The sequence below is a fragment of the Orycteropus afer genome, unplaced genomic scaffold (assembly GCF_000298275.1).
Source record: "Orycteropus afer afer isolate SDZICR_OR568_19922 unplaced genomic scaffold, OryAfe1.0 scaffold00322, whole genome shotgun sequence".
Taxonomy (NCBI): Eukaryota; Metazoa; Chordata; class Mammalia; order Tubulidentata; family Orycteropodidae; genus Orycteropus; species Orycteropus afer.
This window is the reverse complement of record NW_006921909.1, coordinates 1,704,093-1,721,776: the sequence shown is the minus strand read 5'-3', so window position 1 is coordinate 1,721,776 and position 17,684 is coordinate 1,704,093. Positions and strand designations below refer to the sequence as shown.

Sequence of the window (17,684 nt, the reverse complement as noted above, 5' to 3'; positions counted from 1 at the left end):
ATTTTCAATTGCCTCTTATGCATGTGAGAGCTGGACAGTGAGTAAGGAAGACCAAAGAAAAGTTGATGCTTTTGAGCTATGGTGTTGGAGAAGAATGCTAGGAGTACCATGTTATGCTAAAAGGACTAAGAAATCTGTCCTGGAGGAAGTGTAGCCAGAATGTTCCTTGGAAGCAAGAATGGCCAGACTTTGTCTCACCTACTTTGGTCATGTCAGAAGGAACCATTTCCTGGAGAAGGATATCATGCTTGGTAAAGTGGAGGATCAACGAAGAAGGGGTGGGCCCTCAACTAGGTGGCTTGACACACTGGCTGCAATGATGGGCTCAAGTCTAGCAAGGATTATGAGGCAGGCGCAGGACCAGGCAGGGTTTCATTCTGCTGTGCATGGGGTCGCTGTGAGTCAGAGACAACTCAACGGCACCTAACAACAACAACAGTGGATGGTCAATGAAAAAGGGGAAGGCCCTCAATGAGATGGATTGGCACAGTGTCTGCAACTGTGGGCTCAGGTTATAGCAAGGATTTTGAGGCTGCCACAAGACCAGGCAGTGTTTCATCCTGTTGTACATAGGGTCACTGTGAGTCATGGCCAACTCGACAGCACCTAACAATGACAATGCACTATTGTTTGGTTTTTTGACAAAATGGCTTATCACATTTAAATATTGGTTTTATTTTCAGTGTATCAATTTTGAATTTCATGTATTTACCTATAAATATTAAATAGTTAGAGGTATTTTTTCCCCCAGCCTTGGAGCTGCAGGCTCTGTGCGTTCAATCTGTGGAAGGTTTGTGCCGTGTAACATGCTTGTGGAAGCCACTCTTCACAATTGTCAGACCATTCAGCCAGTCAGGCTTAGCTTCCCTCAGAAAGTTTGACTGTTTACATAAAGTTAATATGTGTCTGAGAAGAAATATGAAGATAACATAAAAGTTATGATATTTATAGGATACATCTAATAAGCAGTCAAGATTCAAATGAGATAATTTTAATAATCTGTTTTTGTAATAGATTAATAACCAATAGATTAATGAATGTTTTTTGCATCTCTTAACTTGTAATGTAACATAATGGGTAATTATGAGTTCTCAGAATAAGAAATATTATAAAAAGGCATAGTATTCCTTCAAAGTATTGGGGCAGGGGGAAAACTCCACGGTTTAGCTTTTGAGAATAATCGATGTTATATAAAAAGAATAACTTAATTTCTAAAAGACCACATCATAATCACTTTTCTCTATTTTTTTAAAGGAGAGAGAGATTTATACTACTAAAAACAAATCAATTCCATGTCTAGCATAGCTAGAAAATATTAAGCAATAAATAAAATGAGGATTTGCTACAATTAGAATAAATAATGAGATAGATGTGATCAGGTTGATTTTAATTGTCCTATTAAATCATCTAGGAGCTCTGGTAGCATAGTGCCTAAGGCACTTGACTGCTAACCAGAAGGCTGGCGGTTCTAAGCCACCAGTCACTCCTGGGAAGGAAGATGGGGCAATCTACTTCCATAGTGATACTGCCTCGGAAACCCAAGGAGGGGTCGCTATGAGTCGGGGTGGACTTGACGGACGGCACATAACAACAACAACATTAAATCATCAACACAGACTCTGTCATCACATAAAAGTTTGATCCATGTGTTCTTAAATCAGATTTAGTTACATTTTTTAAAAAACTCAGAAATACTAACCATACAGTTACCCTTGTTTGAAGGTGCTTTTTAACTAAGGACACATTGGGGGTGGGGAGTAGGGAAAAACTGAAAGTAATCGCTTACATTTAAATATGTAGAAAAGCCATTTTTAGTGTTTAGCTTTTTCCCACAGTCTCATGAAATTCTTAAGAGTTTGGTATTCTTTGACAATAGTCCGAGCATAAATGCCTTAGGCAGTACACCACCAGAGCTCCCTAGAAGGAATAAGGTGGCTTTATTTTTTTGGAATAAGGTAACTTTAAATGAAAATTGTCACAACTCTCGCCATGACATTTTGCTACCCGACATCCCACTCTGCCACCCACCATCCCATTTCTTCCCTATATCTGCATTCAGAACACTCTAACCTGAGCCAAAATTAATAATCTATGATGTGTTTAGCCTTTACAGAAATACATCTTAAGACAAGAAATATAGAATACCCTGTATATAATTAATCATTAAAGGAACCTTCTCCAAAACCAGTATTTAAAATTCTCTCTCCCTATATATGTCTCTGAGGTGTTTACACCCCTGGGAAGTGCCCCTGAGTAAGAATTGGGCTCAATTTGTAAAGTAAAGCTGCTGTGCACACAGGCATGTTCTCAAGGAGGCCCCATTTAGGAAGGAGCGCAAACGGAAGCGGAGGATCTGAGACATGGTCTCTTCATACTATCCATTCACGGACCCTCGGAAAGTCTTAAATTGCGGGCACCCAAGTCTGAAGATCACAGCACCAAACTAGAACTAGGAGTGTTGACACTAATTGAAGTTCTGGTGGGAAAATATTAGCTTGAGATTTAGAGCTGGGGAAATCTCTAGGCAAACAGTGTTAGGCATTGATGTATGACTATATCCAGCAAATCTGCCCAATGAATGCGATACTGGATGGGGGAAAATGAGTCAAATTTTCCAGTTTTCAGTTAAATATTTCAGAATTACACAGTTAGGTAAAGAAATTTTACCCAAGTAAAGCTTGGGGTTTTTTTTCTAGGTTAGAGAAATGCATTTTAAAATGAAAACTTGAAAGATAAGAAAATTTTGTGATATATGTAAACTAAATAATAAACACTTATTATTTTGACAAGAAATTAATTTTGGCTTATTACTTATATTATAGGATATTCACCTTGCAAAACGTTTTTATGACATGGCAGCTGAAGCCAGCCCAGATGCCCAAGTACCAGTCTTCTTAGCACTGTGCAAGCTGGGCATTGTCTATTTCCTGCAGTACGTAAAGGAAACGAACGTAAGTGGTTCATGGGTTATTTGTTCTGTTTTGTTCTTGGTTCATGCTTCTTTCGATAAAAATACAATGTAACCTTCCTGGTCTCTGAATTTTGAACATCGCCCTGCAAGTGTCAGGTCTCTCCCCTTCTTCCCTCAGGTGAAATGCAAAAGGAGGCCAATGATGAATGTAGACAAAGCAGTTACAGTTTTCAAGTCCTTTGGACAATGATTCCCAATGTTACAGCATTGTCCATCGATGCAGATACTTTCTAGTGTAGGGCTATGCTGAGACTAACACATGGCAAGTAGAAAGAATAGGCCTAACTAAATTCAGTAAACGTGAACTCAGATGTCTGCCTGGCAGTGACTCAGAGCAGTGCCTTAAAAAAAAAAAAAAAAAAGGAAAAAGAAGAACCTGAGAGCCTGCCACGACCTTTTGTGCCTCAGATGCTTCTGATAGTGAAACAGAAGTTAAAAATGCCACCAGAACTTGGTTCTCTAAAAATGGCTAGAATTACTTAAAGAGGCTAATGGTAGAAACTAGATAGGAGATGGGTTACCCATTCTCTTCATAACTTCCAACCTCAGTTAGCAATACTTATATGTAGATGGTCTTGGGGTCGGCCATTTTCATATTGTGTTTAAAGTACCTATAGTTCCTGATGATGGAAGAGTGGATGGATGTATGGGTGGGTGGGTAGGCGGGTAGGTGGGTGAATGGATGGATGGGTAGATAGATCTTTGTTATTTTTTTAATAGAGAAGATAGGAAAATGACCCATAATCCCACCATCCAGATATTCCAAATTTAAAAAAAAAAAAAGAAGTAGGTCTTCATAGGAAAGAAGGACACAGGGAAGAGATAACTACGGGGAGGAAGTAGGAAGAGAGCTGTTACAGTGTGGGAGCTCTGGTAGCATAGTGGCTAAAGCACTTGACTGCTAACCAGAAGGCTGGCGGTTCAAACCCACCAGCCACTCCTCGGAAGGAAGGTTGGGCAATCCTACTTCCGTAGTGATACTGCCTCGGAAACCCAAGGAGGGGTCGCTATGAGTTGGGGCCGACTCGACGGCACATAACAACAACAACAACATATGGAAAATGGGAGCGCTGGTAGCGTAGTGCCTAAGTCATTTGACTGCTAACCAGAAGGCTGGCGGTTCAAACCCACCAGCCACTCCTCGGAAGGAAGGTTGGGTAATCTACTTCCGTAGTGATACTGCCTCGGAAACCCAAGGAGGGGTCGCTCTGAGTCAGGGCCGACTGGACGGCATATAACAACAACAATAATAAGGCAGTCAGACAGTCTGGAAAAGCACAAAGTGGAAGAGGAAAGCCTTTCCCCACCCTAATTCCATAACAGGTTCACCCCAGGGAGCCCCATGAGGACTGTGTTGTCATTGTTTTCCAGAAAATATTTGCACCTGTACCTGGCACTATGCGTTATGGGTCTTTTGAAATGCAATTTTATTTAAGTGGAGAGAACAATACTGTGTGTTTACTTTCTATGTGGGCAAGTAGCAGTCAGAAGATACTAGGAATAACTTCTCAAGTGACACTAAAACAGTTTAAAAAATCTTAGGCTGAAAACATAACTTTTAAGTTTACTTCTAGTGTTTACTTTTTCTTTTTAGTTAAATCTTAACTAGAGAGGGTTGTGCATTCAGCTGTTAAAGATTTGAATGCCTGTCCTCTACTTACCTGGGAGAAGCGAGGCAGCCCTGCTGTCACGAGAATCAAGATTTTCCGCTCGCGCACCCCCACTTTACACAGGTCACGGGTGTGCTGAGACAGTTGGTCCCCGTGGCCCTCTATTCTCCCCAGTGTTTCTTCTAAATGTTTTCTGTTGAGAAACAGTTGAAATGAGTGCATTAAATTACTGAGGAAAAGGAATCTTGCTAGACATTTTACATAGTCACCTGTTAAAGCATAGTAGTTCAATTTCTTAGTCATTACTACTTTGAGCTTTGGTTGAATGCTAAAACCTTTTTTTAAATAAACATTGTAAAAGTTCCTAAAACCAAGTATTTTAATAAATTCTATATTTATCTCTCTCTCTGGGAGCTCTGGTGGCTTAGTGCCTAAGGCATTTGACTGCTAACCAGAAGGCTGGCGGTTCAAACCCACCAGCCACTCCTTGGAAGGAAGATAGGACAATCTGCTTTCATAGTGATACTGCCTCAGAAACCCCAGGAGGGGTCGCTGTGAGTCAAATCCAACTCTATGGTAGTGTTTGTTTGTTGTTTGTATTTATTCTCTAGTTGGTGATATAACTTTCTCCTCTACCATTTGAGTGATCAGATGCCTTTTATTTTGCTTTTGTTTAAGATCCGAGATATGTTCACTCAACTTGATATGGACCAGCTCTTGGGACCCGAGTGGGACCTTTACCTCATGACCATCATCGCGTTACTATTGGGAACAGTTATAGCTTACAGGCAGAGGCAGCATCAGGACATGCCTGTGCCCAGGCCTCCGGGGCCCCGGCCAGCTCCCCCTCAGCAGGAGGGGCCGCCAGAGCAGCAGCCACCACAGTAACAGCCACCGTGTCCAGCCTTGAACAGTGACAACCCAGGACATTGTTTGCTGAGAACACTTGCATTTGATTTAGGATTTTGGATCAATGTCCACCTCCTGGAAGAGGCACAAGGAAGCATTTAATTCCTAAAGCTGCTTAGAATCTGCTGCCTTTTATTTTCAGGGATAAGTAACTCTTACTTGTGCTGAGTTGAATGTTTGTTTCAGTGCCATATGGAATAACAACCTTCATTGGCTTCCCCTCCATGCCCCCCCCCCTTTTTTTTTTCCTTCCCTGAAATCGTATGTGAGACACTCAAAGTAATTTCTGCTGTATCAAGCTGTCTGTCTTGGGTCCTTTTGTTCATTTTCTCAGTGTGCATAACTTCTTTTATCAACCATCTTTAAGGTCTTAGGCATCAACACTAAAAACTGGCCAGTGTAAAGCAGAAACCCCAGTTAGCTGTAAGTTTAACCTTAACATGTTTGAAAGTCTGAAAATGTAACTTGCCTTTTAAGTTAAAGAAAGAAAGATGTCTTCAGTGGTTTGAAATGCCATAACTAAGAAGCTGTTTTACCTGTCCACATGCAAGTATACATATTCAGCATGTTTGTTATTTTAAAAGGGCCAGTTGAGAGGTTTCTGGTGATGTCACACTTCATACCATAGTTCTCTCCTTCAAACATTAGAAGATGTTGTTAGAGAATCCTATGTTTTCAGTCTTTGGAATGGAATATACATAAAACATTGTGAACTGAGTCCTTGAGCTAACATGAACTTGCCCCACCTACTCAGTGGTATTTGCTTGTTTGGTCTGAGTATACAGAGACTTGATCTGGAAGCCAGAGGATAGACTAAATAGGAGAAATAAGGGGAAAAAAAAAAAAAAAAGAATCTAATTCTGTACTCTGAATGGGGTACCAAGGTCATAGGCAGACTTTCCCAAAAGTTGAAGCATTTGTTCCCAGGATTTATTTTATTTTGCATTTCTTATAGCACAAAAGACAGACCATCTTCTTGAGATCTTTAAATATGAAATGTATGACAGACATGACTATATTATAATACTGAAACTCATGGAGTGAAAGATTGATGAAACTCAGTGGTTGAGGACGGCCAAAGCCTGTTTATAATGTTTTATACTGTTCAGGTAGGTTTTTCTTGCTGCCAGTTTCTCTGTCTCTATTACAGTAAAATGTGAACTCCTTGCTTAGAAGCTATCAGATTCATCATCCTCCCACTGTTAACAGCAGGAAAATCAAAGCTACTGCACTTCAGATTTGTCTAAATAATATGGAAAAAACCAACAACAACAAAGGCAAGCTGGGAATTTCATGTATCACACAAACAAAAGAAAATTAAAATTTAAACTGAATTTGTATTTCTTTTTATTATCAGATAGTGGTGTTCAGACGTTAGTATCTGGGCAGGCTTTCTGTGTCTCCTGAGCTCCATCTGTCTGAATCTTTATACTCTCTGTTAGTGCATCATCTGCTAGAATACTTGAAGAATTCTTTAGCCTGTAGAGTGATGAGGCTTTGGTTTTTGAAGTTGGGATTGTATTGAGAACTGTATTAGTCTGTGATGAGCATGAAGGCTTTAGATGTGAAGTTGTGCTGCTTTTTTGTGTTGACATTATTCTGAGAAACCTGGTAAGCCAACTGCCCTTCCAGGTAAGTTGCTTCCCAGTTTGAAGAGGTGGTCCTAGAACTGCATGGATGAAAACATCCAGGAAAGGTAGGCGACTTGACCCGCAGACGTGTAATAGCACTTTGGGCAGCTCTTCTCCTGCACTTGAGCTCTCCTAGACTTGAGAGATTTGGTATCTTCACCTCTGCCTCTTCTCCCCACCCTTCAAAATAAATACGATCCACAGTCCATCCAGAAGGAACTGCTTTAATTTATTTACAAGAAACCCACCCAGATGGCTGTCAACTTCCATTTTTTCCTTCAGCCATCCACCTCATCTCTCTGCAGTAGCATTTCTCTCTCTATCTTTACTTCTCTTCATTGACACTTCGAAAAAGCATTTCTTAAAGGCGTGTGTGCTACCTGAGGATGGATGGGAAAGTGTGGTCTTGTTCTTCATGCAATAACAAGCTTCCTACTCATTTTCCACTTACCATATCCTTTTTTATTGTTAATATTCAAAACATCCATTTCTTGGTTTGTTTTCACCCTGGGGTCATTTGTTATCAGAAATTTGAATGGTACATTTAAAATAACTTAGTTCCTGTGGCTTCATTCCAAGATACCTCAAAATGCTTTGCTCCTTTTTCTCTTTTTCGTTCACGGGACATGTTACCTAAGCAAAAAGGAACTGGGTTTGGTATTTCTCCTAAAATAGTGCTCAATATTTACCTAATCAAATGGCATCCATTTGAATAAAATGACAGTAACAAAAGCTAGTTAATGTCAGTGACATTAAACTAACTCAGGGATTCAGGAGTTTTAATGTTAGAATTTATAGTTAACAGAGTGTGGCTTCACTTCTCGGTAGCCCATGCTCTCCTGATCCCTTTTATAGTCTGTCTTCCTGCCTTAGAAGATGGTGACAGCAGTGCTCTGTATCACTTATTTACTCTCTGGTGCATTTGGTTTGTTGGCTAGCCAACTGTTTCACTACTTAGACAGACTTGAGACTATCCATTTTGCTTCTTTATGATGTTACAGAGGTAGCATAGAGTTTTTTGTTGTTCTGTTTTGTTTCTTCCCCTTCTTTATGTGTTTGAAGATTTTGTTTATGTTTTATGGGTGGGGCTCATCTTACTTTTGATTAATTGTCAATGGTACAGAGAAGGTAAATTAAAAGGGCTTTTTTTTTTTTCCAGAGTTCATTGTTTTAGTACTTAAATCATATTAAATGGTGAATCATTAAACTTGATACTCTTGAGAATTTGTTACCCTTTGCAGATAAAGCTAATTTGTGAGAGTTTTACCATTAAGCTGTTTTATCTCGTACCATTGGGAAATTTTAGAAACTTCCACCAGTGGCCTGGTGAAGATCTTATTCTCTTATTTAAGAAACTGCTGTTGCCTCCAGGAAACGTGAGTGTTTATATAGGAGTTTTTTGTTTTTCCCTTCCTTCCTTGCTCATGTTTGTTCTTCAAAGCAGTGTTTGGAAGTGTGCGTGCAGGCCTGTGAAGGGAGACCATAACTCTTCATGTGTGTAGCATGTATGTTAACAACTGACTGCATCTGCAGAAAACTTCCTTGTAGAGGTTTGGACTAACATTTCACATGCTCATTTTGAAACAAGATGCTTCAGGTAAGCAGCCCTTTATCTGCTAAGAAGAGCAGTGTGGGCTATGTATGTCCCAGTGACAACAGGTGTTGTTTGTTTTCAAAGTGAGTTTACTATATGTTACACAATATTATGCCTGGAAGAATGCAGCAAATAATCAGAGCAAAGGAAAACATCTGTTTTCGTGGAGATATTTTTTATCAGTCATTGCTCTCGAGTGGAAATATAAAATTTCCGATGCCAGATTGTTTGAGGTAATGGCTGGTGTATAAATGCATAGTATTCATTGGAAAGAAGCTAAATTTCTCCTTCCTTTGGTATTCCCAGAGAATTTAAAATGATCCCAATTTTTAAATGATTTGGATTTTAGTGTGACTATTTAGACTTGGTGAAGTCCAGTGTTGTGTGTGTGAGAAAGATCTCTTGGGTACGTACATACAGCAAGTCATCTCATGTGCAGGGTTTCTCCCATGTGAATTGACAAACAGGCTGACACGATCCTCTTTAATTTAAAGAGAAAAAATCATAATGTTAATATGATCAAAGTATAACCACTATGAATACATAGAAGGAAGTTTTTAAGCTGGAGTTGTGAAGGAACACCATGGTAGACCTTTTTTTGTAAATTTCTTTTGTATTTAATAAAATGCAATATAAAGGCTGGTGAAGTGTAATATAATTGTGTAAACAAAAAATCCTGTTAATAGAGAGATGTACAGATTCGTTTTGTACTGTATCTTGAAACTTGTGAAATAAAGATTCCACCTCTGGTTTTCTGTATGCTGTAGTCTGCCATGCAAACACCCTTCAGTCAGATCTTTTTTCTTTTTAACATGAATGATTCCATTTTTAATAACCTTTTTGGAACTTCAGAAGTTTTTGAAAAGTCATTCATTTGGGGGCATTTTAATCTTTCATTTACTTTTAACTCCTACAGTTTAAATTCTTATTAATTGACATTACCCTAGGGAGAATCTGAATTTGCTAAACAATGTTACCTTTTTCTGTCTCTGGAATATTTGCCCTGAATCAGCCTGTGATACATAATAAACGTGAATCACTTTCATTTACTTTCATGATAGTGTAATTACCCAAAGCTCAATTTATTTTTGCATTGCCTCATACCAGAAATTCTTTTAAGAGGACTTGTAGAGATGCATAAAACACAAAGTATAAGTAGAACAAGATCTAACTAAAAGGAAAAAAATATTAAACCAGGGTTGGGGTTTATACACAAAAACACTTGATAAAAGTAGATTCAGATTTGGCCCTAAACTTTCTAGCAGCCAACTCCAAGAGGGCATGGAAATAAAACATTCATCTTAGAACACCAGGTCCTTGAATAAGGAATCTGGATCGTGCAGATTGTGGCAAGTGGAAGGAAAGTCAGATCTCAAAGTTTACTTCGGAGAGCACCCACAGCCACCCTAGACTCTGACCTTGGCTAGAAATAAGTGTGGGAAAGTCGGTGTCAGCCATGACATCAGCAGTTTGGCCAGTCAACCAGAGTTGGCATGATGCCTGTTTACCTCTTAGCCTCTTTCTGACAAGTCATTACAATGAGGCCAATCTCCGAATTGGCTGTGACTTGAGAAGCAGCCTTTCTCCTTTAACTTCCCTTAAAGGATACTAATTTTGATTGACTCCTACCCTTGAAATTTGCTTATGGCAAGTTACAGCATATACATTAACATATACAAGTAAAAATAGTAATTTCTGTAATAAAAGCTATTTTTAAAAAACAGGAGGATTTCTACTTTTTGGATGTTTTCATGAATAGGCACATAAAAATAAAATGAGTTTTACTATGTACCGAGTCAAAAGTTGGTGGTGGTGTGTCAGGGGTCCTGTGTATTGTCATTTCTCCCATCACTTAGTCATCACTTTGAGCAACCTTTTAATTGGATCCTGAAAAGTCTACCAAACTCACAGTGTATTGTTAGTGTTACATTTTAAGCAAAATGCTGGTTTTCCTAGAGCCCAAATTCTTTCTGTCTGAATCAATATCTTTTAAACATGGCCTAGTGTTAATGCTGAATTGTATGTTAAATCCCACTTCTAAAAACCCCCATAATGTTTTCCCAGAGAAGTGGAAGGTGAAAATGAAGTTGGCTGACTTTGGAACATTAATATAAATGTGTGTTGTTGCCCAGGCAAATCCCTTTTCCCTTCTCTACCTCCCAGTGGAACTCTGTTCAGGTGAATTAGCCTCTGAGGATTAAAGGAATTTATCATAAATGTTACACGTATTAGATACTAGATTCAAGGATCCTAAATAAGGATTCTAACCGTGAAAATAAAGAGGTCATTGAGTTTTACATGATTCAAGATCTAAATGGGAGCAACAGAAACCTCCGTTCTTGAGAACGTTTATTTCAAGATGTGAGAGTGCAGCTGTGGGTTTCAGAGTTTGCAGGTCTGGGTTTTCCCCACTCTTCCCACCCCCGAGCCTTGGCCTTGCTCATACTTGTGTTTTTCTTAGAAAATTTTAATTAATTGAACTTCACTTGTTCTAAATGAAATATCTTAAGATGAATAGAGACTCTCCTTAGTTGGCCTGAAGGACCAGGGCTAGAGGGGAACAGGGCTGAGGGAGCTATCCAGCTGGCCTACTCCTTTTATGCACTAGTAAAGAATTTACTTGAATTTTTCCAACTATCACATGCATCTTATTTTACATAGTATTTGGAAAGTGGTCTTTGGCTGGTAACATCTTACATATGCACAAAAGTGTACTTCTAGGACAGAGACATAACAATGGTACAGTATTTTTCTCTTGTTCTGTTTTGGCTCTGTGAGGTCCCTGAGTGGTTTGCTCTCAGTTACAAACCTCAGGTTTGGCAGTTCAAACTCACCCAGCAGTCCCTTGGGAGAAAGACGTGGAGATCTGCTTCCACCAAGATGACAGCTAAGAAAACCCTGTGGAGTTCTACTCTGCAACACATGGGGTCCCTGTGACTTGAAATCAACTCAATGGCAACAAGTTTGGGTTTTGGTTTTTATTTTCACTTTAGGTGAAATACTTCCCTGAGTGGAATTGTCTACACTAGAGCTATGGACAGCAGCCTTATTATTTCAAAGGTACAAAATAAGGTAATTAAGTTTGCTTGATGGATATCTGTATTTCATCACTCATTGGAATCTTAAAAATGGTTAAAGCCTCATAACTAACATAACTGATGTGTGTAATTCTCAGGACAGCTAAGCCAAAGAAGAATCTATTAGGTCTCACTAAAAACAATGAAGTCAGTCAGGGATGGGACAGTTATGCCTTGAAACAATGAAATAGAAGAAAGTCTCATGAATTGGGATGAAACTCTAACTTTAAGTACAGAAATAATAAATTGCATTCCATTTGACCTATTACCACTAATCAGAGGGGCTTTATAATCACTAATAAGTCACAATTCCAGTGCAAGAGTCATTATGACCAGTGAGACAGATGCACTGATGAGGGGTCCAGACAAAATTCCATTGGCTTCCATTGATGCTGACTCTTCTAGGTCTTCATGGTGTTAACCGAAAAAAAAAAAAAAAAAAAAAACACTGCCAACGAGTCAATTCCTACTCACACCAACCCCCATTGGATTTCCAAGGCAATAAATCTTTATGAAAGTAGATTGCCCTATCTACCTTCCTTGGAGACACCAGTAGGTTTGAACCACCAGCCTTCTGGTTACCAGTCAAATGCCTTAGGCACTGCACCACCAGAGCAATCTGTGTGTTCACAAGTCTGGAAATGGCACATTCCTAAAATACTTGGCTCCAAATAATTTACAGGCACAATTGCCCTTTATGTTAAAAAGGTCAATCTTGAAATTTATAACATCATTCACTCAACAACTTTTACTAATCATCTACTGTGTTCCAGGAGCTGAAATGGACAATGATTTTAAAGACAACTAAGACCAGGCCCTTGTCCTCTGGGAGTCATGGTCACCATTGATGTATTGAACACAGTATGTGATAGACACGTAAGTGCTTTACATGCATTGTTGAATTTAATGAATTTAATCTTCAATACTCCGTGATATCAGTACTATTAGTATCATTCCCACTTAACAGATGAGGAAACTAAGGCTTAGAGAGGTGCTAAGCAACTTGCTCAAGGTCACAGCTAGTATAAGCATTAAAATAGGAAATCAAATAAAAGACTGGACTCTAAAATGCAAGTTCTTAGCTACTCTGTCATGTTGTTGTTGTTGTTATTTGCCATCGAGTCGGCCCCGACTCATAGCGACCCCTCCTTGGGTTTCTGAGGCAGTATCACTACGGAAGTAGGATTGCCCAACCTTCCTTCCGAGGAGTGGCTGGTGGGTTTGAACCGCTGCCTCCTTAATGCAACATGGTAAATTTTATAATGGAGGTATGAACACAGTGCTATGGAGGAACAAAAGGATAAAAACAAAATGTGACATTCTCCAATGTACAAGTAACCATGTTCTGGTCCATGCTGGTGTGCTGTTCTCCTTTTAGTCACCACCACTACCAGTTGCGGTGGAGTCAGTTCTGACTCATGGTGAGCCCATGCATGTCGGTGTGGAACTGTGCCCCATAGGGTTTTCAGTGGCTGATTTTTCAGAAGTAGATTGTCAGGACTGTCTCCCCAGGCACCTCTGGTAGAATGAATCTCCAACCTTCTGGTTAGCATCTGAGTGTGTTAACCTTTTGCTCCAGTGTTTATGTTTATCTACTGCAGCTTTACAGTTTAGAGACATAGAAACAACATCCAGGCATACTGGATTCAGGTCATCCCTGTTTCCTCATGTCTGGAGCCTCTACGGGGAGTTGAATGGCTTGAGAAGCCATTTGGCTACAGCCTACATTCTTCTGCATTTTGCATTTGCTGGGGCCAGAAAATCGGAAACATGCTCCTTCCTTTATATGTCTGGCACCTGGACAGCGAGGGTTGACACAGCTGGGAGCAGCCAGCAAGATTTCCTTGAGTAAATAGTCCAAGAGAATGTGTTCCAAGAGCCCAGATAAAGCTGAAAGGCTTCTTAAGGATCTAGTCTTGGAAGTCCCCATATGTCATTCCCACTGCATTGGCCAGCCCAGTTTCACCACCAGGGGGGGGTGGTGTGTGGAACAGGCTAAGGTGTAGAGCAACAGACTCCCACTCAATAGATCCTCAGTGGAAAATTCTCATGTGCAGACAGGGAGGGAAGGACCATCTAAGAAATAAGGTACCACAATCACAGACTCGTTTTCCTCCATGGCTTCAGCAAACTGAAGTTAAAAAATAGTTAGCTTTGGAAATGATTGTGTTTGGCTTGCGGCTAGACAACTTCTCTGTAGATTTGTTGTTAATGTTATCTGCTATCAAGTTGGTCCCTGATCATGGCAACCCCTTGCAAAACAGAAAGAAATGCTGCCTTATGCTGCCCAGTCCAGCACCTTGCCCATGTTCAGTTGCAGATTAGACCGTTACGATCCATGGGATTTTCATTGACTGATACTCAAAGTAGATATCCATGCCTTCCTGGTCTGGCTAAGCCTGGACAGTCTGCTGAAACTTGTTCAGCATCATATTGCTGTGTGCCGTCCAGTCGGACCCGACTCATGGTGACCCCTCCTTGGGTTTCTGAAGGCAGTATCACTATGGAAGTAGATTGCCCAATCTTCCTTCCAAGGAGTAGCTGGTAGGTGTGAACTGCCAGCCTTCTGGTTAGCAGTGAAGTGCCGTAGGCACTACGCCACCAGAGCTCCTGTTTAGCCTCATAGCAACACACAGACCTTCAATGACAGATAGGTGGTGGCTGAGCTTGGTTTGGCTGAGCTTCCTTTATCCAGTGGATTGACACTAAAATGAAAACATAATGATGAAACAGTTTTAAGCAGTATTTTTGGGGATTTTCTCAGATTTTTTTAAAGTCTTACCAATCAAACCCAGTTCTACACATGAAGGCAAGAATTCTACCACCGAACCTCCCTCTGTGTATAACTTGTCCTACTAATTGTAGGAATACAAGGGTGATACAGTGGATCAGACACCAGCTCCATCCTCAAGCTGTTCCCACACAATAGCCTTCATGAGCTTTTCAAAACCAAAGCTGTCTCCTTGATTTCCGTTTTCGAAGAGCTTCTAATTTAACTCCAATTGCTACCAACTCTGTTCATCTCAAAATTTAGAACTCATCCTCCCACCTCTATTTTCCTGAAATAGCTGACCTAGTGAAAAAGATGGATAGGGCTAATCGGGGAATGTGTGCACATGCAGTGCTAACCCTACCTAATTTTGTTCGGATCCTCAGATGGCTTCCCACCTTACAGCTCTGCGCATGTAGTTCTGTTTCTTCCTGCCTTTGGCCATGTTCACTCTCTCCCTCCTCTGCTCAGATCTCTGTGCAGGCTTGCCTATCCCTTACACTAACTCACAAAACTAAACCCAGTGCCGTCGAATCAACTCCAAGTCACAGCAACGCCCATCAGGTTTTTAAGGCCCTATGTAAATCTTTACAGAAGCAGGTTGCCTCAGCCTCCTATGGAGCAGCTGGTTGGTTCAAACCACCTGCCTTTTGATTAGTGGCCCAACGCCTTAACCACAACACCACCAGAGCTCCTTGTATTAACTCAGGCCCACCTGTTATACAAGAAGTCCAGGTGAGGCCCTGGTTAAGTGCCTGGTGGCTACTGAAAGGGGCTCCATGGCACAAAGATCTGACAATCTTCTCCCATAAAGATGACAGCCAAGAAAACCCAACTCTGCTCTGCCTTATGGGGTCACTGAGTCGGAATCAACTCGATGGAACCTAACAACAGCTCTGTACTTTTCCTGCGTGGCACTTCTTATTGATTATCTACAATATTCACTTAATCTTGGTCTCCCCTCATGGAGTCTAAATCCAAAGAGGACAGGCAGTATGTCTGTCTTATTCACCCTGTGTGTGCCCAGAGCTTGGCATAATGCCTGACATGCAAACTACGCTTATTGATGTGTGAATTAGTAGACAGACTTTGCAATAGAGATACCACTAAAAAAAGGTGGTTAAGATCCAGTCAGCTCTTGAAAATAAACCAAATGTACTTGAAGAGTTTCTGTGCTGCTGTGTGAGTCACCCAGTTCATGTGCAATTTCTGTGGGAGATCGAACTCCCTGCCCTATTCTTCTTGTACCACATGGGAAGGACAGATCCCTCCCAAGAAGAACAGCTCTAGACGGAGGAGAGGGAAAGGAGTGCATCTGGTATTGCTGCCTTCATGGGAGCGTGGTATCAGGAAAGGCAATTCCCACCCCACGGGCCCATGGCTGTGCTCTAGAAATAGGAGCCCGTTGAAGTGACAAAGCACTTTACCAGCTGAAAAGCAGAAACCATTTAGTGCTTAAGCCACCATTGAAAAGACACCGAGACATGCTCTACCTGCCTAGCTACAGTGTCCAGTTCCACTGAGCACTTCCTGAATGCCTCATTGTGTCCAAGGCCTCGTGCCAGGAAGGAGGGGCAGGAAGAGATGAGAAGGCTGGTGAAGCCAGGGATAACTGAAGTCGACCGCTCCCTGGAGATGTTCTACCGGGGTTAGCTGTGTATATGGGAAAGGGGCCTTTCCAAATGGATCTTCCTTAATCCAGTGGACTGATACTAAAATGAAAACATAATGATGAAACACTTTTAAACAGTATCTTGGGGAGTTCCTCAGATTTTTCCAAACGTCTTACCAAGTAACAACAATCTGGCCGAAGTATCACTAAACAATAAACTGGTAAAAACTGCAAACTGTCAAGTGTTCAATGTATCTTTACTGCTGAAGGATCCTCACCCCCCAAGCCAGGCTCCATCTGACCTATTTCATTCCTGTAAAGGGAGGGCGGTGCTGAGAACCACAACACTTGACACTCCTCTTACTGTGCCCACCATCAGGTCTCTCAAAGATGAACAAAATCTGTATTGGGTTATAGTAGAGATGCTCCAGGCTCCTTTCATGTCGAAATTCTGTCTTGTGTCCAGGGCCAGGTAAAGCCATGTGAGGGCCCTAAGCGCTGCTAATCTGTGGTACCCCTTCTCTGCTTCCTTACACATTTGAACAGGATGTGGGAGTTATATATAGACATACGTGTCTTAAACAGGCTTGCATGGGACACCTCGTGACCCTGCGTGAGCTTCTTTTCCGGAAGGCACATTGCCACGCACTGAGCTGGTATCAGGTTGATTTATGCCCTGTCAGTTCCCTTCCACGGCAGCAATCTGCTTTTCCTTGTATCCTGTCTGCCTGGCACCTGTGAGTCTTTTATTTGGACAGCTGGTGCCCCTGTTTTCTTGATGCCCTTAGCACCTGCTTACCTTCCTTATTGGGTAATCTGTCCCTGTTTATGTCTCACTAACTTCATCGTTTTAAATCTGCAAAATTTCCTCTGAAAAGTGAGATTTTGCAGTACCCTAACTTCCACTAGAGGGCTCCAAAGGGCTACATCTGAGGGAAGTTGATGTCAGAGGTGGGGGGGCTGTCTTTCCTGGGGATAGGGGAGATCCAAGAGGCAAGAGGTGTATAGTTCTTAAAGTAAAATCATGTTAACTACTAGAAACTTAACATTAAAAAGTACATTGGACCAGATGTGTGAGTTATGAAATGACACAAAGCTTTTTTGCTGAAGTGACACTAAAGAATGAATACTTTTGTCCCTGGCCTCCCAAAATATTTTCAGTGACTATTTTCAGCAACTCTAGTGGGTTAGGAGCTCAGGTAGCATAGCGCCACTGTCAGCCATTTGACTGCTAATCAGAAGGCTGGTGGTTCAGACCCACCAGCCACTCCTCAAAAGAAAGGTTGGGCAATCTACTTCTGTAGTGATACCACTTTGGAAACCCAAGGAGGGGTCGCTGTGAGCTGAAATCGACTCCACAGCAGTGAGTTTGGTTTGGTTTTATGGTGGGTTAGAATGAGCTCTGGTGGGACAGAAAAACCTGTGACTGCATTTGACTGCTAACCAGAAGACTGGTGGTTCAAACCCACCAGCTGCTCCACAGAAGGAAGATGGGGAAATATATTTCCAT

At 41.1% G+C, this 17,684-nt stretch overlaps 1 protein-coding gene across 1 annotated transcript in view; it reads left to right on the top strand.

Moving 5' to 3' along the window:
- SEL1L (SEL1L adaptor subunit of ERAD E3 ubiquitin ligase) overlaps positions 1 to 5,469 on the top strand; it is a 69,077-nt gene extending 63,608 nt beyond the window's left edge. The window contains exons 20-21 of the mRNA XM_007951970.2: positions 2,823 to 2,951; positions 5,260 to 5,469. Of these exons, the coding sequence (XP_007950161.1) occupies positions 2,823 to 2,951; positions 5,260 to 5,469 (339 nt within the window). The remainder of the gene's footprint in view (positions 1 to 2,822; positions 2,952 to 5,259) is intronic.
- The last annotated feature ends 12,215 nt before the right edge of the window (positions 5,470 to 17,684 follow it).